This window comes from Aquarana catesbeiana, linkage group LG03 (genome assembly GCF_042186555.1).
Source record: "Aquarana catesbeiana isolate 2022-GZ linkage group LG03, ASM4218655v1, whole genome shotgun sequence".
NCBI classification, from domain to species: Eukaryota; Metazoa; Chordata; class Amphibia; order Anura; family Ranidae; genus Aquarana; species Aquarana catesbeiana.
Genome location: NC_133326.1, coordinates 604,931,883 through 604,954,765, shown reverse-complemented (window position 1 = coordinate 604,954,765; position 22,883 = coordinate 604,931,883). Strand labels below are relative to the sequence as shown.

Below are 22,883 nucleotides of genomic sequence, written 5' to 3'. Positions count from 1 at the left end.
TCTTTTCACTTCTCTGTCAAAAATCTTGGGAGGAGCACCTGGTCGTGGCCGGTTAATGGTGAAATTATGTTCTTTCCACTTACAGATCATAGCCCCAACAGTGCTCACTGGACACGTTTAGAAATCCTTCTGTAACCAATGCCATCAGTATGTTTTGCAACAATAAGGTTGCGAAGGTCTTGAGAGAGCTCTTTGCTTTTACCTATCATGAGATATTTCTTGTATAATGCCTTGGTAATAAGACACCTTTTTATAGGCCATCAGTTGAGACTGAACCAGTTGATATTAATTTGCACTGACAAGGGACAGGATTGCTTTCTAATTACTGATAGATTTCAGCTGGTGTCTTGGCTTTCCATTTTTGCACCTCCCTTTCTTCATGTGTTCAATACTTTTTTCCCTGTGTCATTCCATTTTGGTTTCTTTGTATGGGTTGTTACCAACATGTGAACATTTCATGTCAATAGCACCTTTAGAAATATATCTACTTTGAAAAATGATGACGTGTTCAATACTTAGTTACCCACTGTATATTTATAACTTTTTTGATAAGTATCACTGTGGGGTTTTTTCAGCGCTGTATATTGGAGTTAGCCTGTATTTATTAATATTTGTCATGAGGGAATTTTAAATACAGCAGCCTATAATTTTGGTTTTCATTCATTGATCACTTTTATTTTTTTTTATTCTTGGATTTAGTGTTTTAGTTGGAGATCGACACACACACTCACATATTTGTTGTGAAAATTAGTGAGGTGTACACAAGAAGTGCAGAGTGAGCAGTATAATAGAATTAAACACTGCGCAGCTTAGAAAAATTTGCTTAGTTTAGATGCCATACCCGTAGGCTAGTAGCTGCATCCGCAAAAGCAAGTTCTTATTGTCAGCCCTTAGCCCTAGTCTGGCTGGAAGCTAGGACAAATCATGGGATGCATTGTTTTTCCAGCTTCCCACTCTCCCTCTAAAAAAAACCAACGCATGTTCAATGTACTTTCCTACAGGGGGAACAGCCCCCATGCTTGGCAGAACTTACAAGGTCACATGACTGTAATTCACTGCTGCATTTTGGGCTGCAAGAGATGGAGACTTCTTGTGTGACGATTGCCAGTTTCTGCCGACATCACATACCCCAACCACTGTCACTCAGTCTGTACAGGCATGTCAGCAGAAATCTGACCACAGAAATATAGGCATGCCGTACATAGGAATGGCATCCTGTATCTCCCATGTAGAAGGCAGAGACTTTCACTGTCTTCTCCTTGTTATGTTCAGTTGTAGCAGTTCGACCACTGGAGTGCAGGCACGCTGTGCTTGGGTATGATGTCCTGTAGCTCCTAAATAGAAGGCATAGACACAAACTTACCATGCTAGGACAGATTACATCTGTCTTTGATATGGTCAGCTTAGAACAGAAAAGAAGGGGGACTGGCAGGATCACAGCTCATAAACAAAGACAATAGGCTACATTTACGAAAAAGTACATGTAAACCTAGACACGTGGAATATCCTATTTTGTGATAGCATACACTTTTACACCACTTTTACCTACAGGTAAGCCTATAATAAGGCTTACCTGCAAGTACTGTAAATATCCCCCAAACCTGCAAGGTTTAGGAGATATTTACCATATACGCTTGCACAGACGTCACCGGCACATGCGTTGTGAACACGCGGACCTCCATGCCGTTTCTTCACTAGCAAGTGCCGTGGCTGATGGCTCCCGCGCGCATGCGCAGGAGTGATGTAACGCGACTCTGGCCAGTCACAGAGCCGGAGTCCGTGCCCCTGGAAGGAAGAGGGGCAAAGATGGATGCGCCCACCAGTGGGGACAACGTGGGCTTCGATTGCAGGTAAGTGGCACATAATGCTTTTACTTTGCAGGGGAAAAAAGAGGAAGTAAAACCTATCAGGGTTTACTTCCTCTTTAACTTCCAGTCATCTTTTGTGGTGTTGGCCACAATTATAGGTTATCACGTATGTGATGTTATATACAGTTGTACTATTTCATCCCTAACTCAATAATATACATATGTTTTCAGATTGGTTTCACAACTGATCCTCGAATGGCACGCTCCTCTCCATACCCTACCGATGTTGCTAGGGTGGTCAATGCTCCAATTTTCCATGTCAACGCAGATGATCCAGAGGCTGTTGTGTATGTGTGTAACGTGGCTGCAGAGTGGAGGGCTACCTTTCACAAGGATGTGGTTGTGGACTTGGTATGTATAGATCTTACATGCATCTGCAATGGTCTAACCCCATTATGAGAACCAGTATTCTGTGCAATCCTACTTGTGCTGTGGTTAGCCAAACTGGAGCAGTTGTTGTTTAGTGGCAGTGAGCATTGACTGACTACTTTTCTTTTTGGTGTAGAAGTTAACATGAGGAAGAGGCCGTCAGGAATGTTTGTGGAACAGGAAAATGGTATGGTAGTTAGAACAGTGCAAAGGGATTGATTGGAAGACAGCATTATCCTATGTACTCTGGCATTCCAGGAAAACAAAAACCTGTAGTAGTGGGAGCCCTATTGATTCTCCCTTGTCTTTCAAAGTCTTTTCAAGATAGTGTTCAAGAACATCAGATTACCACCAACAATTATTTAGCCTAATGTGCTGTAGCTATCCTTGATGCCTGCCTCAATAAAAATAAGAATCTCTGAACGTGGAAACCGTTTCCCTGCATGTTGTTTAAGACCTTGTTTTCTGTACCTGTATGCTTTGATTCCCCTGCTGACACCAACAATGGAAATCTATCCTCCCACTGACAACAATAGTGGGACACTATTCCTTACACTGATACCAATGATGGGGTACTAGTCCTCCCACTGATACCAGCAATAGGGCACAATTCAGTCTGACACCAAATGATGGGACACTGTTCCTCCCACTGACACATATGATGTGGCACCATTCATTTCGTTGGCACCAATGATGGTGCAGTATTTCTCCTCCTACTTAATATTCTTACTTCCACTGATGTCGGGGCATTTTCTACTCCCACTGGCCACAGTCTGTCCCCCCCTAAAGTCTAAAGGACAGTAATCTAACCCTTTGTTTAGAAAGTTTGGAGACCTCTGCCCTAGACACTTATGAACTATGATGAGATAGGCATGTATGCAGTGTGGCAGTAACACTGGCCTGTGTTTTACAGTCCGTGCTCTTGATTTCAGCACTACAGTTGTGCTCATAAGTTTACATACCCTGGCAGAATTTATGATTTCTTGGCCATTTATCAGAGAAAATTTGAATAACACAAAAACATTTCTTTCACTCATGGTTAGGTTTTGGCTGAAGCCATGTATTAACAATCAACTGTGTTTACTCTTTTTAAATCATAATGACAGAAACTACCCAAATGACCCTGATCAAAAGTTTACATACCCTGGAATGTTTGGCCTTGGTACAGACACAGAAGGTGGCACACACAGGTTAAAATGGCAATTAAAGGTTAATTTCCCACATTTGTGGCTTTTTAAATCACAATTCATGTCTGTGTATAAATAGTCAATGAGTTTGTTAGCTCTTACATGGATGCCCTAAGTAGGCTAGACACTGAGCCATGAGGAGGAAGAAAAGAACAGTCAAAAAACCTGCGTAACAAGGTAATGAAACTATACAAAGATGGAAAAGGATATAAAAAGATATCCAAAGCCTTGAATACGGCTGTCAGTACTGTTCAATCACTTAATAAGAAGTGGAAAATTTGGGGATCTCTTGATACCAAGCCAAGATCAGGTAGATCAAGAAAGATTTCAGCAACAACTGCCACACAAACTGTTCTGGATACAAAGAAAAAACAACAGGTAACCTCAAGAGAAATGCACGCTGCTCTGGAAAAAGATGGTGTGGTTGTTTTTAAGGAGCACAATACGATGATACTTAACAAGAAAGAGCTGCATGGTCAAGTTGCCAGAAAGAAGCCTTACTGTACAATTTCCACAAAAAAGCCTGGTTGCAATATGGCCAACAACACCTTGACATGCCTCATTGGCTTTTTTGTGGCACAGTAAAGGCTTCCTTCTGGCAGCTCAGCCATGCAGCTCTTTTTGTTCAAGTATCGTTGAATTATGCTCCTTAAAAACAACCACAAAGTCTTTTTAGAGAGCAGCCTGTATTTCTCCTGCGGTTACCTGTGGGTTTTCTTTGTATCCTGAGCAATTTTTCCGCCGATTGTGGCTGCAATCTTTCTTGGTCTACCTGACCTTGGCTTGGTATCAAAAGCCCCTAATTTTCCACTTCTTAAGTGATTAAACAGTACTGACTGGCTTAGTCAAGGCTTTGGATATCTTTTTATATCCTTTTCCATCTTTAAAAATTTCATTACCTTATTTCAGGTTTGAGTGTGCTTTTCTGCCTTCTCATGGCTCAGTGTCTATCCTGCTTAGGGCATCCATGTGAGAGCTAACAAACTCATTGACTATTTATACACAGACATTAATTATGATTTAAAAAGCCACAAATGTGGGAAATTAACCTTTAATTGCCATTTTAACCTGTGTGTGCGACCTTCTGTGTCTGTACCAAGGCCAAAAATTCCAGGGTATGTAAACTTTTGGCCAGGGTAATTTGGGTAGTTTCTGCTGTCATTATGATTTCAAAAGATTAAACACAGTTGATTGATAATAAATGGCTTCAGACAAACACTAATCATGAGTGAAACAATTTTTTTTGTGTTATCATTCATATTCTCTGAAAAACGGCCAAGAAATTGTCAATTCTGCCAGGGTATGTAAACTTATGAGCACAACTGTACAAGGTGACTTTGCTCTGTGTCTTGAATTATTGGTGTTATTATGGTGTTAATGATTGTGTGTTTTATCTTGTTAATGTGAGGTGTGCACTGTTATGCATATCATTTGCTTTATTCTGTTCTGTGCCCTGTGCTCTCTGTTCTGGGAAATGGCTGAAGAATTATAGAAACTTTTATTGTACACTGATCATACTTTAGCGCAAAGTAAACCCATTTAATGTATTTTTTTAAAAGTATTTTCTGTGTTCTGGGACCTCTGGGAGTAGCTGCACATAAGTACTGGCTATCCAGATGTTCTGCCACTCTTTGAGCATTCCCAAGATGTGCTTGACAAAACATTAGGATACCTCTTCTACTAAATACAAAGGTTTCCTGGCACTTAGCCCTATTAACCAGGTTGAGGTGTCGGAGCTTGCTTATAGCACTTCTCACCCTCGCAACTATTTCCTCCTATGTGTAGGTCTGCTACCGCAGGAATGGACACAATGAGATGGATGAGCCTATGTTTACACAGCCACTGATGTACAAGCAGATCCGAAAACAGAAAACTGTACTACAAAAATATGCGGAGACTCTGATATCGCAAGGCGTAGTCAACCAGCTGGAGTATGAGGTATGGTCTGCTTAGAATGTAGGGTAATAGTTGCCTTAGAGTAGGAGCAAATAGTTATTTCAGAGGTGTAATAGAGAGATGTAATACAACTTGTGTCTTACAGGAGGAGATTGCAAAATATGACAAGATCTGTGAAGAGGCCTTAAACCGTTCCAAAGATGAAAAGATCCTTCACATAAAGCACTGGTTGGATTCCCCATGGCCTGGTATTGACTTTGTTCATACTCTTCATTCAGCCTTTGATATCTCTAGTAGTGTTAGCCCCTCCCCCCCACCTACCCAACGACTCTATTTAAATGATTTTTATTAGGCCCCTTTCACACTGGGGCGGTTTGCAGGCGTTATTGCGCTAAAAATAGCACCTGCAAACCGCCCCTAAACAGCCTCTGCTGTTTGTTCAGTGTGAAAGCCCCAGGGCTTTCACACTGAAGCGGTGCGCTGGCAGGAGAAGAAAAAATCTCCTGTCAGCTGCATCTTTGGAGCGGTGAAGGAGCCGTGTATTTACCGCTCCTAAACCGCTCCTGCCCATTGAAATCAATGGGACAGCGCGGCTATACCGCGGTAATACAGCGGCTATAGCCGCACTATACGAGGGGTTTTAACCCTTTTTCGGCCGCCAGCGGGGGGTTAAAACCGCACCGCTAGCGGCCGAATACCGCGGTAAAACAGCGCTAAAAATAGCGCTGTTTTACCGCTGACGCCCCCTACCGCCCCAGTGTGAAAGGGGCCTTAGGGAAGCGCTTATTGCAATGCTGGTAAATGTTATCAATCTAAAAGATCAGCATAATGCATGACTCCTCTGTATGGTCAGCCGTAGATGAGGAGATATCTTATCAGTAATGGCTGGAACCATTTTGTTTTGATGTACCATTAGGCCCTCATATTGCTTCAACTGCAGTGAAAGTACTGCACCCATCTCTTGGACCAGTTATGCAGTTCTCATATATGTGAGTGTTCCTAATGTTTTCCCAAATGTTTTCATTTGTTGCATGGTAATCGCTTCATTTCACAAGGAAGACTTTGGCTAGGACTAGCAATCAAGCTATCCTTGGCTCCCCCTAGGTACACACTGATCGTTGAAACATGTTTGATAGTGGGATTGACGTTGCATTATTGTCTACCACTTTGCAGGTTTCTTTACTCTGGATGGTCAACCACGCAGCATGTCCTGCCCCTCCACTGGTCTCAGTGAGGAGGATCTCTCACACATCGGAAATGTGGCTAGCTCAGTCCCTGTAGAGGACTTTACTATTCATGGAGGTAAAGACCTTTCTTATATATCTGACTGTTTTCAGCTTTAGTCATTCGTAATCGCGTAAACACCAATGGTATCTCCCCCTGATTAGGTCTGAGCCGCATCTTGAAAGGTCGAGGAGAGATGGTGAAGAACCGAACTGTTGACTGGGCTCTGGCTGAGTATATGGCATTTGGGTCACTCTTGAAAGAAGGCATTCATATCCGCCTCAGTGGGCAAGATGTAGAGAGAGGCACTTTTAGGTATTGTGGCTCTGTGATTATATTCAAAGTTTAGTGGGGCTAATGCTGTAGTATAATTTATTCAATTCTGTTCTTTCTTCATTTCTACAGCCACCGTCATCATGTTTTACATGACCAAAATGTAGACAAGAGAACGTGTATTCCCATGAACTATTTGTGGCCTAACCAAGCCCCATATACAGTGTGCAACAGCTCGCTGTCTGAATATGGAGTGCTAGGTGAGTGTGAGAGGCTGATGTTTACAATCAAACTGTACTAATTCTACTGGGTTTGCAGTTTTTATCTGTGCAAAGATACACTAAGGGCTACCTGTTAGGTCTAGGTTTAACAGGTCAACTAATTTGTGTAACAACTGTCTCTACTTCAGAGATGAAAACCAAACCATTAAATAGGTTGTATTTTGATATATAAAGAGAACTATTAGAAACTAAAACGAACAAAAAAAAAAAAAGTTTCATACCCAAAGTGTTATCTTTAAGGTTCCATTTACATCAGGATGCACTTCACCAAAACACATACAGTTTTGTGCATTGGGGCCCATTGTGTTGCCCCCCCTGTAGCACACTTGAAAGCACAAAAATGTCAGCCCTGCTGCATTTATTGATGTGCACCACAATCTACGTACTTCACTGTGGCTGCGTTGCTGTGCTATACCTAATAAATGGCACCACAGCACACAATCTTGTTTGTATCACATGACCATGACTAGTGTGAACACTTACCTGAGCCCTCATTCGATCCAGCAATGTGTATGTCTGCAGTTCTCTCCCCTCACTTCCTGGTCTGTAAAGCTTTGCTGAGGCAGCGGAAAACCATTGGCTCCTGCTACTGTGAACCCAAGCCAGTGAAGAGGGAGGGGGGTAGACACCAACAGGGAAGCTCGGGAGTGAGCGAGCCAGCACTTGTGCCCCCATAGAAAGCAGCTTCCTATGGGGGCAGTTGCCAGAGAGGATGAGCCAGAAATGTCATTGGGGACACGCTAAAAGGAGGTTCAGGGCCGCTTTGTATAATAAACCAGGTTGTTGTTTTAAAAAAAAAAAAAAAAAAAAGGGGGAGAAGGGACACTCCTAGTGGAGATGGAATCTCAATTAATTATACACAGGCCAGTACAAAAAAAAAAAAGTAAAATGACAAAAAGCCTTTATAGTTTCCCTTTTTTAGCGGTGGTAACAACTGTTCATTGACAGGCTGTTAAAAAATGTACAATGAATGTCAGCCTAGTAGTAGTACTAACGAGCATTAAACTTTTTTTTGAGTGGCTGCACAGAAGTAGTTTAAGACATTCTTGTGTAAGGAATCTGGAAAGCATACACAGGAACCAGTAATGGGTTGGATCTGTACAGAACTGGTATCATGAAGTTCAGTATTTGTATGTAAAGGCTGAATATCTTTAGCAGTATGTTGGTAAATCTAGATCTTTGATCTCACATTTCTGGTCTTTCACTTAGGTTTTGAGCTTGGCTTCGCTACGGCCAGCCCCAATGCACTGGTACTTTGGGAAGCCCAATTCGGAGACTTCCATAACACTGCTCAGTGTATCATCGATCAGTTCATCTGCCCAGGACAGGCCAAGTGGGTACGACAGAACGGAATTGTATTGCTGCTACCACATGGCATGGAGGGCATGGTAAGAACAACATACTTGTCAAAGCGGTGTCAATATTGATTTAGCATTTTAGAGTTTTTTGTTTTTTTACAGAGCATATTGTCTATTGATTTTACAGTGTTTATTAAGAATTTTCTTCCTTTGTGTCTGTTTTAGGGTCCAGAACATTCCTCTGCTAGACCTGAACGATTCCTTCAGATGTGCAATGATGATCCAGATGTGTGGCCTGTAAGTCGTCGTTAATAACTTGGTCCAGCATCTGTTTTAAAATTTCTTGAGGAATGGGAATTGTAATAATGGTGTGGTGGGTTTTGTGCATTGGCATATAGGCAAAAGAGTGTTACTGCGTTAAGAGAAAGATAGTAAGCCACTTCCTGTGTTACTATTGCAGGAAAAAAGATGATGGGTTATGCACTCTCCTGCAGATAAAGAAGTGGGTCCTTATAAACACATTTTGGAAGCATGAAAAGTGAACAAAGGGGTCTTCCTGTATTACACTGGTGGGAATTGGGATTGATGGCTTCTGCTTGAAGTGGAGAGGATTAAGAATTACTGTATGCAGGATGTGAGGCAGTAGACTTTACTGTGTGATCCACACTGCTGAAAATAGAAGCTTCAAAATGTGATTTCACCCAGGACAAGATGAACTGGTCTTTTATAACTGTACAAAAAGGGTCACTTAACAGACTACATTAAACCAGCCAGCGAGTCAGCTCAGAGTACTCTCTCTCCATACTGATTTAAGTCTATTAGCTGTTATAGGTTATTGCACTTGCCACCTCACAATTGCTTTCGGTCTTACTGAGCAATGCACAGAACACTTACATTTTACGTGTTATTTGTTTATCTTTTATGTAAGTTGTATAGTGAAATTTTCTTGAGCCTCTGAAATGTATATTGAATCTAAGTTAAATTCATAGGGTTGTTTTTTTTTTTTTTTTTTGCACCCAACACAGAAAAGTTCAGATGACCTTGCTGTCCGCCAGCTTTATGACTGCAACTGGATTGTTGTGAATTGCTCCACTCCTGCCAATTACTTCCACGTTCTCCGCAGACAGATCTTACTACCTTTCCGTAAACCGGTGAGCTGCTCGACACCTGTTTAGTTAAGAAATTTATAGAACTCGGACACACTATACCAATATCCAAAAGGAAGTCAAAACGTACAGATGTGATTTCAGCTACACAGAGGGCAAAAAAAAAAATCTGTTGTCACAAGACCCATCCCCCGGCCTAATGTAATTTGTATCTAAAACAGGCTGTGTTGCCAGTCCATTCAAAATGAATGGCCTGCCTTTGCACAGCATGCCTTAATGCACAGAAATGTGTTGAATTACACAACACAGAGTATGAATCTGGCCTTATGAACACAAGGAGAATATATAAATCAGTTATCATGTGAAAAATGAACACAAGACGCTAGAGTTGCAGGACTAGCCACTGTCCATAAATCCTGCAACTGGGCATTCTCTCATGCCTTTTAGCAAATCCTGAACAGGTTTTCACATGTGTCTTTGTAATGGCTCCTTATCTGCCACACTCAGGTGCAGTTCAGTGTTCTAAAGAGCTCTTTATATAGTTAATTGGGGAAGAAAAATAAAGAAATTGGCATAATCGAAAAAAACTGAACATGCACCAGTTCACATTATGTGCATTTAAAACAAAGAAGAGCATAAAATGGTGTGGGTATTTTTGTTCTAGTTTTTAAAGTATCTCTGTAGGAAAAAAAAAAAGTGTAGCAATGTGCTACTAAATGGTGTGATGTTGCTGTGTTTATAATAATCCTGCTTCTGATTCTTTATATATTTTTCCACCACACAGCTGATTGTCTTCACTCCAAAATCTCTTCTTCGTCACCCTGAAGCAAGGTCAAGTTTTGATGAAATGATAGCAGGTAAAGAGGAATGGCTGCCTGTTTTTTGTTTTTCCTTTTTTGAGTCAATCATCAAATTGGCTCAAACAGTTCACCAAGACAGTTTAAACTGTGATAGCTTTCTTTACACTTATGGAGGAGATCCAGCTTTTACCCAAGAAATACAAAGGTGCCAAGTAACAACTTAGAATGATATACATGTTAATGTAGTAGTAGTGATGTACTCCTCCAGCATGGGAGGAGTAATTTCATAATTGGAATTAAGCTGACAAACAACCTGCACATAACCTATAGGAGTCCTATTTAGGAAGGGTTGAAAAAAAGAGCTGCATCTTTTAGGTTACGGAACCTTTTATCTGTCAGGTATATGTCAAATTACCTTGTATTGTGCATTTAATATCTCTAAAATTATTGATGATGTTATGACATTGAACATGCATGAGACTGCTGACAGGTGCTGCCAGCTTGGATGTGACATTAGCAGACTCATAGCTGTCATTCAGATCAAGCTTTTTAGTATTTCCCCATCTATCATTTATTTAAAGCAGTTGTTACCCTAAAAAAAAAGGATCCTGTTCCTTTAAAGCATAAATAACAGTACAGTGCTTTTCTATCATCTAAAATACCTGGCTGAGCCTGCCTGGTGCTGCCCTCCCCTCTGTAAACTGACCAGGTTTATCATGGCTGCTGAGCCATCCTGCTATCTCTTCTCTGTCCTACCTCCCCCCTTCCCTCACCTCCCTGCCTGTCAGCTAGTGACAGTGCCCACCTCTCCCCTCCTGCTGCTATAATAACTTTGTTATTTTCCTAAAATCCCCTCTATTAGATATGTGCCCCATTGTATGTGCCTTATGAAAAATAAACTGTTGTATACCTTATTTCAGAGCGGCATTCACGTGACTGCCCGTCACTCTCCTCCTCCCCTCCTCCTGGCTGATGTCAACTGGGCATTCTTAGCCCTTCCCGCTGTAGCTAGAACAGGAGAGGAGAGCGGCAGGCAGTTATGTGAGCGTGCTCTGAAATAAGGTATACAGCAGCATATTTTTTATAATACCTTTAACACAGGGGATTGTAGGAAAATAACAATGTGGCTTTACAACCACTTTGAGCTCTAAGGCTCGATTCACACCTATGCATGTTGCTTTTGAGCGTTTTTGGAGGTTTTTTTTTCATGCTTGGCACGTTTTTGAGCAGCGTTTTTGTAGCGTTTTTGCCGCGTTTTTGCCGCGATTTGCGTTTTGCGTTTTTTTTTTTTTTTTTTTTTCATTTTTTTTTACAGTCTTAAAAAAAAATTACAAAAAAAATAAAAATAAAAAAAAACGGCAAAAACGCTGCAAAAACGCTGCAAAAACGGTGCACTTGCGTTTTTGATGCTTGTCCATTGAAATCCATTACATGCAAAACGCTGCTTTTTGCATGAAAAAAAGTCCCCGACCCTTTCCAAAAACGCAGAGATACAAAAAAGCATTGATGTGAACATGTTCCATAGGAACCCATGTTAAAAAATTCCCATGCATTTCTGCAAAATGCAAAATGCATCAAAAAACGCGCTAGTGTGAATGGAGCCTTAGACTCTGAACATTCTCCTATTTATCTGAGGATAGGGCAGAGGGGCTGATAGTAGGATCTGGCATACAGCAGAACACTGAATAGTGCCAGCAGTGACACCGATCACTGATCTTACCTGAAGTCCTACCATTGCTAACATGTAGCTGTGCATGCACCTGTTGTTTTGCTACATACAGTACATACATAGCAGTAGGGGGATGGGGCAGGGGCTAATACAGACAGGGAACGACCCTTCCAAGAAGTGGTCAGATTGCTACTAAAGGTGCACAGGTCCATGTACTTATCCTCTGCTGCAAGTTTTTTTAATGTAAAAAATGTGTTTTTTAACATTATTAGTATTTGAAAGTAGCAAACAATAGAACAATGCACATCTAACCGTTACTAGAATTAGAAGTAGAAGTATACATCATATTAACAGCTAAATTAAATATTTTCCTATTAGAATTTTAGTAACATGACATATAGATCAGTGATAAAATATCAGTTGCCTGTGGTAATGTCAGACAAAAGGGTCACCCTGCCGGCCTACGCACTGCTGAGGCTTGCACTGATTAGTTAAAGACACCGGTCTATAAAGTGCATTCATTCATATAAGATAAGTGGTGCTCAGCCTTGGCGATGGATGCAGGTAAATCTGTTACATGTATTTAGAAGGCTGCTGTCCGGAATTGACACCATACAATTCACTCTTTCAGAAGCACAATATATTTTCTGATAGTATCACATTATGGCTAAGCTAAGCTCCAGGCAAGCTTGCTTTTAGGCTCTTGCAGTCTCCTGTACAGCAGCACTCAGACTAGAAGGGGGTAAGGGCAGAATGGGAAGCCGATCAGATGTTTGAGGTAGCTGTGTAAATCTTAAAGTTGCATGGACAGATTACTGTATAATGGCTTTATTATATGTGTTTCATCTGTGTATTTAGCTGTTTGTGTGCAGTTTTATCTTTAATGAGACACAGTTCCAGTGACGGCCTAATCACAAGAAGCTTTTGTTCTCAAACCTTTCCCTTTTTTTTTTTTTTTTTCCTTGCTGACGGTGCTAGGCTGGTTATGACCTGTTAAAGCCAGAACACAGTATAGTTTTTACTCACTGAAGTCCTCCGTTCTCCGGAATCAAACACTGCCTAGTTTTTGCAGTCAACACTACCAGCTATAGTCAGTCAGTCTAATAAGGGAGCAGCATTAAAGAATATGGTACCCCGACATTTCATATTCCTGATATGTATCTGTTAAAACCATTTACTTGATTTAAGATTTATCCTGTTCTTTTTGTGTTGATTCCTTTGTGTGAAATTTCTGGTGTACCTGCCAGTCCATCTGCTTTCCTATTGTAACCTGGCCATCATAAGCATGACAGTGCATCCATTGCAGCTTAGTCAGTTTCTGCCTGTTCTCCAACGGCCAAGACTTGTGATGACATGCCCCCCTGCACAGCCATTCACTGAGAAGATCAGTGTACTGCTATTTCTACACCCCCACCTCTCCAAGACCCCTTTTGCAGCTAAGAACAAAGGTTATGTGATCACTTATTAAAAATATATAAATATATAAACACTTTTGCGTTGTATTTCTATTTCAAATTGAATTGGTTGTTTTACAAGGTAAGGGTTTACATATACTTTAAAAAGGGTTGTAACCCTAAGAAGAAAAAAAAAGTTCCTGTTCCTTTAAAGCAGGTTAAACAGCATAGTGCTTGTGCAGTATAATTTGTCTCTTTCTATGCTGTAAAAAACCTGGTTGATCCTGCCTGTTCCTGTGTCTCCTATGTGAACTGAAAACGGTAATTGTGGCTGCTGATCCATGATACCGCTGTCAGTTTACGTGCCTCCGTCATCTCGCTGTGTTATAGCCTCTCCTCCTCCCCCCCCCCCCCCTCCCTGCCTTTCAGCTCCTAGTGTGTGAGCGATTTCCAAACCTGCCCCTCCTGCCGCTATTACGTGTGGCAGTAAAGTCAGTGGATAGCATTACTGCCAGCCCTTCTGTTATAACAAGGTATAATACACAGTGTCAATGTTTTCCTAAAAATGATGCCGCTAAATACTTTATTTAAGATCGCCGCTGTGCAGTCATGTGACCTCCCGCCGCTCTTCTCCCCCAATCTAAGGACTACAGTGGGAGGGGCTAAGCAGACAGCACAACAGTCACGTGACCTCCTGGTTGACATCAGAGTGGAATCTCAGCCCCTCCTGCTGTAGTCTTTAGATCTGAGCGAGGAGAGCGTCAGGAGGTCACGTGACCGCACAGCGGCGCTCTGAAATAAGGTATTTAGCGGCATCATTTTTAAAAAATATTGACACTGTGTATTATACCTTGTTATAACAGAGGGTCTGGCAGTAGTGCTATTCACTGATAACCACTTTAATGCACTTCATTTGTGGTGGAAATCATCCAACATTCCGGAAGATCCTTTAATAGAAAATGATCTTTTTAATTTTGTGTTGAACTTAAAGTGTCCAAAATGTGTAACCGTTTCTGTGCAGCACAGTTTATAATGTGGACAGACAGTATATATAAGAAATTTACTTGTCTATGGCCAGCCTAAACAACATTAACCCGGTGATATCAAAGACTACTTTTGATGTGCTCTCATGACTGTAAACCTCCTAGGCAGATTTAAAAGGACCAATAATGAAGTTATTAAACAAATTACTCTATTTATGTTGACTTTTTTAAATAACATTAATGGATAGGATTTGACGACATTACTAGAACAGAAGCCATTTAATTTCCACTCTTCTCTAAAATTCCATTTTAGATTTTGGTGACCACTAATAGCCTGCATCAAAACTATTTTGAGTCTCATTCCAGCTTTGAGACTTCTTGGATGTATTTGTGTTTTCCACCCTCATCCACAAAGCTAAAATTAGATGACAATGTCGCAGCTGGAATCTCCTGGTATTAAATATTATGTGAAATCAATCAGGGGAGAATGACCTAACTTCTTACACGAGTTACAACTGAATATTTGGGCAAGCAATTCATGATACTTGAATCTGAGAGAGATCATGTAATTCAGTTTGTCAGCAGCGGCCTGTAACTGAAATATCAAATTTACGTGGAAACCAAGGTGAAATTGTGAAAATTATTTTTCCACTGCAAAACTGCCCTTGTGCAGAAATCCTGTAGCGGTAGCCTTTAGTAATATGTTCTCTACTCTTTTTTTACTGAAGGCACTCACTTTGAAAGAGTAATCCCAGATGCCGGACCTGCCTCTGAAAACCCCACTGGGGTGAAACGTGTGCTCTTCTGCACAGGCAAAGTATATTATGATCTGACCAAAGAGCGAAGCACTAGAGGAATGGAGTCTGAAGTGGCTATTTCGCGTGTGGAGCAGGTGAGAGGGTTTCTGAAGTGATGATTTGGTATTGCCCAAAGCAATTTTGGAGGAAGGACAGCAGGGCCGATAGCCTTATGCTCTTAGGCTTTAGTTAATACCAGTACACTTTGACGGTGTACACGGGGGGGGGGGGGGGGCAAAAGGAGGATTTAGGATTTTTGCAAAGTGAATTTTAAACACACTGCAATGCATCGCGTTACGCTGCAGCTCAAGGTAAAATCATCAAGTTAAAAAAAGATGGTTATAAAATAAATGTACTGCAATGCTTGTTAAAGCTAAATTCTGAGAAATACCTAAAAAGTACTCTTTCAAAAAATAACCCTGTATTGTACATGATATGGAGAGGGACTGCCCTCAAGCCGAAACAGGGGAGAGCTTTAGGACATGAGGTAGTACAGCTTCTTCATCCCCTAGAGCAGTGGTTCTCAACTCCGGTCCTCAGGACCCACTAACAGGCCAGAATTTATGTATTACCTTGGGGAGATGCAGACTAGAATACTGCAATCACTGAGCAGCAAATGATATCACCCGTGATGTATTTCAGTTATCCTGCAAACCTGGCCTGTTAGTGGGTCCTGAGGACAGGAGTTGAGAACCACTGCCCTAGAGTTAAAGGAGTTGTAAAGGCACAGTTTTTTTTTTTATCTTAATGCATTCTATGCATTAAGATAAAAAACCTTCTGTGTGTAACAGCCTCCCCAGCACCCCCCAATTACTTACTTAAGGCCCCATCTCTCTCCAGCGATGTCCACGAGTGTCTAAGCCATCTAAGACTGAGGAAAGTATAACATGTTTGCTATTTTATTTATTAAACCACACTTTACAATCACTTTAACCACTTCAATACCAGGCACTTTCACCCCTTCCTGCCAAGACCAATTTTCAGCTTTCAGCGCTGTCGCATTTTGAGTGACAATTGCGCGGTCATGCTACACTGTACCCAAACAAATTTTTTTTATCATTTTGTTCCCACAAATAGAGCTTTCTTTTGGTGATATTTGAACACTGCTGGGGTTTTTATTTTTTGCAAAACAAATAAAAAAGACAGAAAATTTAGAAAAAAAATATTTTTTCTTTGTTTCTGTTATAAAATTTTGTAAATAAGTAAGTTTTTTCTCCTTCACTAACGGGCACTGGTATGCAGCACTGATGGGCGCTCAAAGGCTGCACTGAATGTTACTTATGGGTGACACTGATAGGTGGCACGTATGGACACTGATGGGTGGCACTGCTGGGCATCACCAATGAGACATCTGGCAGGCATTTGTAGTTGGCACTGACTGGCACCATTTCTGGATTCTGATTGCCATCTTTTAGGGCATCCCTGGTGGCCATGGGGGGCATACCTGGTCATCCATGTGTGCTGTCCATCCCTGGTGGTCCAGTGTGGGCATCCGCAGGGGGGCTGCGCTGATAAACAACTTATTTTAACCCATTAATCACACACCAGTGTGCCACAACCGCATGCACTGTACGTGGTTGTAGGATGCCCCTATTTAACTAAATAGGTCTTGGACGGTACACCCTCCTCCGTTGCCCTTGCAGCTTGATATATACAACCCTTCTGCCGCCTTTGCAGCTTAAGAGGGAGCCATTGAGGGGTGGTAAAAACATGGCTCAACTGCATGTTGACCTTCCTTTGCACCCACTGTTGCAGCTCTTATTATACTAAGAATGAAAACACCCTTGATAAGTTGTTTGCTTTCCCTACATTTTTTCTGGGGTTGTATCCATTTGGTGCTTATTTTGTTCAGAAGTGATCTGTTCCGACTGTGGATCCGGCCATGTCTCGCCTCCATAAGGTGAATACTATACTGGTGTTAAATGCACCTGCTTTTAGGGACCCAAACGTTAAGCAGTTGGAGACCTTTTCCAGAACTCTGCACCCCCTTTTAATTGTGAATGTGACCACTGCTGCTGTTGATCTTCTGCTCATTGAATGCATGGAGCAGAGGGATGTAGTGTGAAATTTCAGCTGTGATGATCTTCTCGTCTGCATGTGTCTCCTGTTCCTATGCCTTGGGCACTTTGGTTTATAATGCTCAACTGTGGAGTTCTCTTGTACAAAATGTTTGACTTGCATGGCCTTTTTAGAGACAATGGGGTTGTCTGTGGACATTTGCAAGTGCAGTAAATGAGGGGAAGCTCTGCTGACTTCCATCATCCAATCATGTGCGAGCAAAAATTATGTTTTTTTATATTTTCTTTGTAAATTGATGTATGTGATTGGGTATTCTTTGCAAAGTAAAGCTCCATCTCATTTACAAAGCTCTGGGGCAACGACACATGCAAAGTGCACAGTCTATTTGCCTTAATAAATTAACCCCAGCGCCTCTTCCAACCAGCCCTGGATGTTTTTCTCAAGGATGTTACTGGTGGCAAAAGCACCCGTCTTCCCCTAAAAGATGGCTACGGAGCAAACTGCTAAGTTTTTCTTTTCTAACCGTCAAACAGCTTTTTCGTTTCTCGCCCACAACTTCAACATTGAGGCCCTCCAAGCTTGGTTCTCCATCCACTTGTGAAGTCTTGCATTCCATGTCTGTCTGTCTAATCCCCAGAAAAGGCTTTCTCGTCCTCTGTCACTGCTGACAATCACTTTATTTACTAAAAAATGCAGGATACATTTGGCCAAAAACCGAAACCAAAAATTCGTTTTTAAAAAATATTTCTATTTCAATATATAATTGTATTATATTTGCCTGTTTCATTAATATAATAAATGTATAAATTCTATGTATGTCTGCATACTGGTCCATTGCGCTTCCATTGTGGTGTTAAAAATCTGACTTGCTGCATTTTTGCTCAATTAAAAAAAAAAACCGCAAAAAATACCGCACCTCCCAGTTGAAATCAGTAACGCAGCAAGTATGCATCATTGACACACCCATGGTACATTTTTGTGGCCAATTTTGAGTCACATGACCTATGAAAAACACACCGTAAGTACAGTAAAATTGTTGCAAAATCGTGTGCGTTTTCGTTGCCATTATCAGCATCTTTTTCTCTTATCGACCAAATGCCAATAACACCATTTTCGGTCAAAATGTTTTGGTGTATCTCTATTTTTTATCACTTGCAGGTAGTAAGCACAAAGCTGTTCCTCATGGTTTCACTAGTCTGACTTACTGCTATACTGCCATGTATAACTTTCTGATAATTTCCATGTCTCTAGCTGTCTCCATTCCCTTTCGACCTACTGGAGAAGGAAGTGAACAAGTATCCTAATGCAGAGATTGTCTGGTGTCAAGAGGAACACAAGAATCAGGGTTATTATGACTATGTAAAGCCAAGATTACGTACCACAATACACCGAACTAAACCTGTCTGGTGAGTGCAAAGATTTCCTGTGCTTACAGGACTGCTGTTCCGTCCGTCACCAATTTTTAAACTGAGCGTGTTGTAATGTAAAACCTACATAATCACTAAGTGTTGTCCTAAGTGCCCCTGGGGCACAAACTTTGGGCACTCAGTACACAAATGTTCAGCCTTATAGCTTTGAAAGCCTTGTTTGCATCCCACTATAGGTAAATACAGATTACATATTGCATTGAGAGATGGAGGTAGTTTTCATATTTAGTGCCCTTGGGTTTGGAATATTGGGGGACACTTTGTTTAAAAAAGTGCATGTGCAGACAGTACATGTGCCTGCGTTAACTTATGGTTGTATATGTTTTACATTATGACAAGTTTCACTCGAAGGAGTTGATTTACAAAAGGCAAATCCACTCTGCACTACAAGTGCACTTGAAAGTGCATTTGTAAGTGCAGTCGCTGTAGATCCAAGGGGGAAGCTTTGAAATTAGGGGAAGCTCTGCTGATTGTATCATCCAATCATGTGCAAGCAAAAATGCTGTTTTTTATTTTCCTTGCATGTCCCCCGCACTTGCAGTGCACTTGTAGTGCAAAGTGGATTTGCCTTTAGTAAATAACCCCCACTGTACCTGTCACTCATGTACAAAAAAGAAAGCTATTTTGTGTGCTTGGTCAGCCTTTTAAAGGAAGCCCTCTGACACAACAAGGAAGCAGCTGTATCACTAACTTTGTCATGGAAGAAAAAACATATGCTTGTGATTTGGAATTGCTGTTGTCACTAAAGCAGAAGTTAGTGTTGCCACTATGAAAGAAAACATTGCCTTATGCCATAGAGTGATGTCACTGTTGTAATGGCACAGTCGTATTAGTAATCCTAAGTAACAAAGTAAAATTTTAGCACAGCACAGAAAATAGTTGAACTGCAAGGTGACTAATACCATTGTTTTACCACTAGTTTATTGTGAATTGATGGGCTGTACATAAAACACACAAATTGGCTGTCTCCATATGATTTTATTAAACCTAGTTTACTGAAGGGCAGAGCAGAACACAACATGGCTGTTCTAGTAAGGCTCTGTTCACACTACTGTGACCTGACAGTCACACAACTTACGGTGCGACTTTGCCAGGCGACAGGGAATGCCTGGGTAATCTTTCTTTAATGTTGTGTCAAAATCACATCAATAGAGATGAGGATCTGACTTGGAGGCAAATTCCATTAAAGTCTATAGGCATGAGTTAGATGGACGTCGCCTTGAAGTAGTACAGTTTTCTAAAGTCGGAGCGATTTCAGCGGTGCTAATTAAGGCGGCTCTCTTTGACTAACATGGCGACGTGGGGTCTCACAAGTCACATCCCAAGTCGCAGCAGCGTGAACCGAGCCTAAGTGCCTAATGACACACTCATCAAAAGAATAAAAAGAAGAGTGCCAAAGTAGTAATTTATCATTTGAAGTGTCTGTTTAAAATCTAACGCACTTTTTGAGTGTTCTAGAGCTAGAACTTTGCTGAAATTTCAGTTCGGCAAACTGGATGCAAACAGGTGACTTACCCCACAAAGGCTATTCCAAGCCGCTATTGACTGCAGGGTCTGTTGGAGGCTTCCATTGTCCACCTCCAGTATCACACAATTTTACAGCTGCATCAGCTACATAATCTCAGCATTTGAAACCTTTTATTGCACAAAACTGGAAATGGCTTGTCTACCAATCTATTTGCTCTCAGCAGGGTGGAGGTTTTGGTAGGGTGACTATTTTTTTTACTTGGGTGCAATAAAAATAGTTAAGATGCTGAGAATATGTGGCAGGTTCAGTGTCACTGCATACAAATGTGACAGCATATCCGTGACACTAACAGATGTTTTTGAACATTGGCACTTTCATTTAGGATGATCATATTAATGCACCAGCCAATATATTGCTGTTTTTGTGAAATGATTTAATAAAATATGTATCATGTTTTTATATTTTGCGGTACTTCTTGATATATTTTCAATATAGGTTGGGCCTTTAAAATCCCATAGGGGGGGGCTTTCTCTTTTTTGTTCTTTATTCCAATACCATGGGATGATTGCCTATACCTTATTTCCTGACTATATTCCTTGCTCTCAGTCTATGTCCTGATAATGGGGGAACTGGAACCGCCAAAATGCTTCAGGTCTAAACATATGCTACAAAAAAAACATTTCGGAACCATTAGAAGGACCATTTTAGTTGGATGTTCCCCTCTTTTTTTTCTTTTCAATATGTAACCTGGGGATCCCAAACTTTGGCCTTGGCTCCTGGAAAAGCAGTCTACCTCATAAACTTTTACTTTAGCGCACATACCCATTTAAAATATTTTGATCCACCCAGGGAATTCCAGCACTCCACAGATTGACTCTCCCGTCATGGCACGGTAATGTCGCTGGTTGAAAGCACGAATTAGCTGCCTCTATGCTAATGCGATAGTAAAAGACTTATGCCGCGTACACACGATCGGAAATTTGGCCAGCAAAAGACTGATGAGAGCTTTTGGTCGGAAAATGCGACCGTATGTATGCTCCATCTGACTTTTGCTTGCCGAATTCCAGCCAGCAAAAGATTGGAAGCATGTTCTCAATTTTTCGGTCGGAAAAAGTTCCTATCTGAAAATGCGAATTCCGACGCACAAAATTCCTACGCATGCTCGGAAACAATTTGACGCATGCTCGAAAGCATTGAACTTAATTTTTCTCGGCTCGTCGTAGTGTTGTATGTCACCGCGTTCTTGACGCTCGAAAGTTCAGGGAACTTTTGTGTGACCGTGTGTATGCAAGGCAAGCTTGAGCGGAATCCCGTCGGAAAAGCCATTATATCTTTTTCCAACCGAAATCCTGATCGTGTGTACACGGCATTAGTCATATAATAGTCTTCGTAGTGGTTCTGCACTTGAATTCAGATGCTGCATTTTCCCCCAAAAGAACCTACACTGTGTATGGGTCATTAGTGTGTATCTTTCGTTAACCCTCTTGGTTTTTTCTCCTGCTCCAGGTACGCTGGACGAGAACCTGCAGCTGCTCCCGCCACTGGCAACAAGAAAACCCACACCACAGAACTGAAGAGATTCCTGGACACTGCATTCAATCTGGATGCTTTCAAGGGCCTCCACTGAAGTGGCAGCTGCTTGTTCCCTCCTTCTGCACTCCCCACCTTCTTTCATCCACACTCGCAGGGGACATCCCTCTCTACTCCTTGGTTTTGCTTTATGAGGCCGGAAAAGGTGTTACTGCAGAACTCACATAAGGCAGCTTATTGCTGCTGTAACCTCGCCAACCATTAAACATTTTATGTTAATGGGGCTAAACATTAGCAGTTTTGTTCTTAGTTCATACAAATCAGAGAACAGTAGATAATACATACATATCTCTGTGCTGGGGTCTCCAGGTTTTTATTTTAAGATGTGAGACTCATGAAACCGTGTGATTGTTATCCATATGTTTTCATTAGTGGCTGGGCCTGACATGCTTCAGGGAAGCTTGCCAGAATGTGCTGTAGAAAGGGTCTTTGTAAACAGAAGATTTTGGCTATGGCTGTTTTTTGTGAGGTTATGTCCTTTTTAAATGTAAATTTTATACATGTAAAGAGTTGTTTTTTTTTTTTTTTTTAACTCTTGGTTAATAATCAGGCAACAATATGGAACCGCAATAGCTGGGGTCAGATACAATCTTTACATTAAAGTAGAACCTCCGAGGCTTACAAAGTAGAGAAAATTGGCTAGCCAAAATATGTACACATTACCTCTGGTAATACAGTGAGATAAAGTAGAACTAAAGGCCAAGCTTTTTTTAGAGAGGGATCTAAGAGAGGGATCTAACCCCTTTTAGCTGTTTTTGCCATTGTGTGGGACGTTGGGGATATTTCACTTCCTTCCCTATAGCCAAAATAGGAAGTAAGAGAAAATACCTCCAAAGTGAGGGAATCCCAAGTTGTCACTAGAGCTAGTGATTGAAAAATTTCCCCACCATTCCTGTTCTGGTGACAGCCCAAAATTTGGGATTTTCTATCACTTTCACTCTTGATGATAACACACGTCAAATAGAGTAAATCTCCTTAACAGACACCGGCAGCAATAAAAACCTGGCAGGAGTTCTAATCCTTCACTCTATCAAAAATAGTACAAAAAAGGTTTTACCTTTAGCTATACCATAGGCTAAAAGTCCATGTCCTGCATTTTGACCTTCAGCTGCTTTACCTGAGCTTTGTCAGAAGAATTTTCCATAAGTGAAGAAATCTAGGAACACTGGCTTACTAAGGCAGACAGGAGGCAGATATGCTTGACATGGGAATTTAAGGGCTCATACATGTAAAT

The 22,883-nt window shown here is 41.2% G+C and overlaps 1 protein-coding gene across 4 annotated transcripts in view; it reads left to right on the top strand.

The window, feature by feature from the left end:
* OGDH (oxoglutarate dehydrogenase) overlaps positions 1–22,156 on the top strand; it is a 102,538-nt gene extending 80,382 nt beyond the window's left edge. For all 4 annotated transcript variants that reach the window (XM_073622179.1, XM_073622177.1, XM_073622181.1 and 1 more), the window contains 13 exons: positions 2,040–2,219; positions 5,210–5,362; positions 5,466–5,568; positions 6,494–6,622; positions 6,709–6,859; positions 6,950–7,077; positions 8,308–8,486; positions 8,622–8,693; positions 9,422–9,547; positions 10,287–10,359; positions 15,077–15,240; positions 18,416–18,570; positions 21,566–22,156. In XM_073622179.1, the coding sequence (XP_073478280.1) occupies positions 2,040–2,219; positions 5,210–5,362; positions 5,466–5,568; positions 6,494–6,622; positions 6,709–6,859; positions 6,950–7,077; positions 8,308–8,486; positions 8,622–8,693; positions 9,422–9,547; positions 10,287–10,359; positions 15,077–15,240; positions 18,416–18,570; positions 21,566–21,686 (1,734 nt within the window). In that variant the 3' untranslated portion in view covers positions 21,687–22,156. The remainder of the gene's footprint in view (positions 1–2,039; positions 2,220–5,209; positions 5,363–5,465; positions 5,569–6,493; positions 6,623–6,708; positions 6,860–6,949; positions 7,078–8,307; positions 8,487–8,621; positions 8,694–9,421; positions 9,548–10,286; positions 10,360–15,076; positions 15,241–18,415; positions 18,571–21,565) is intronic.
* The last annotated feature ends 727 nt before the right edge of the window (positions 22,157–22,883 follow it).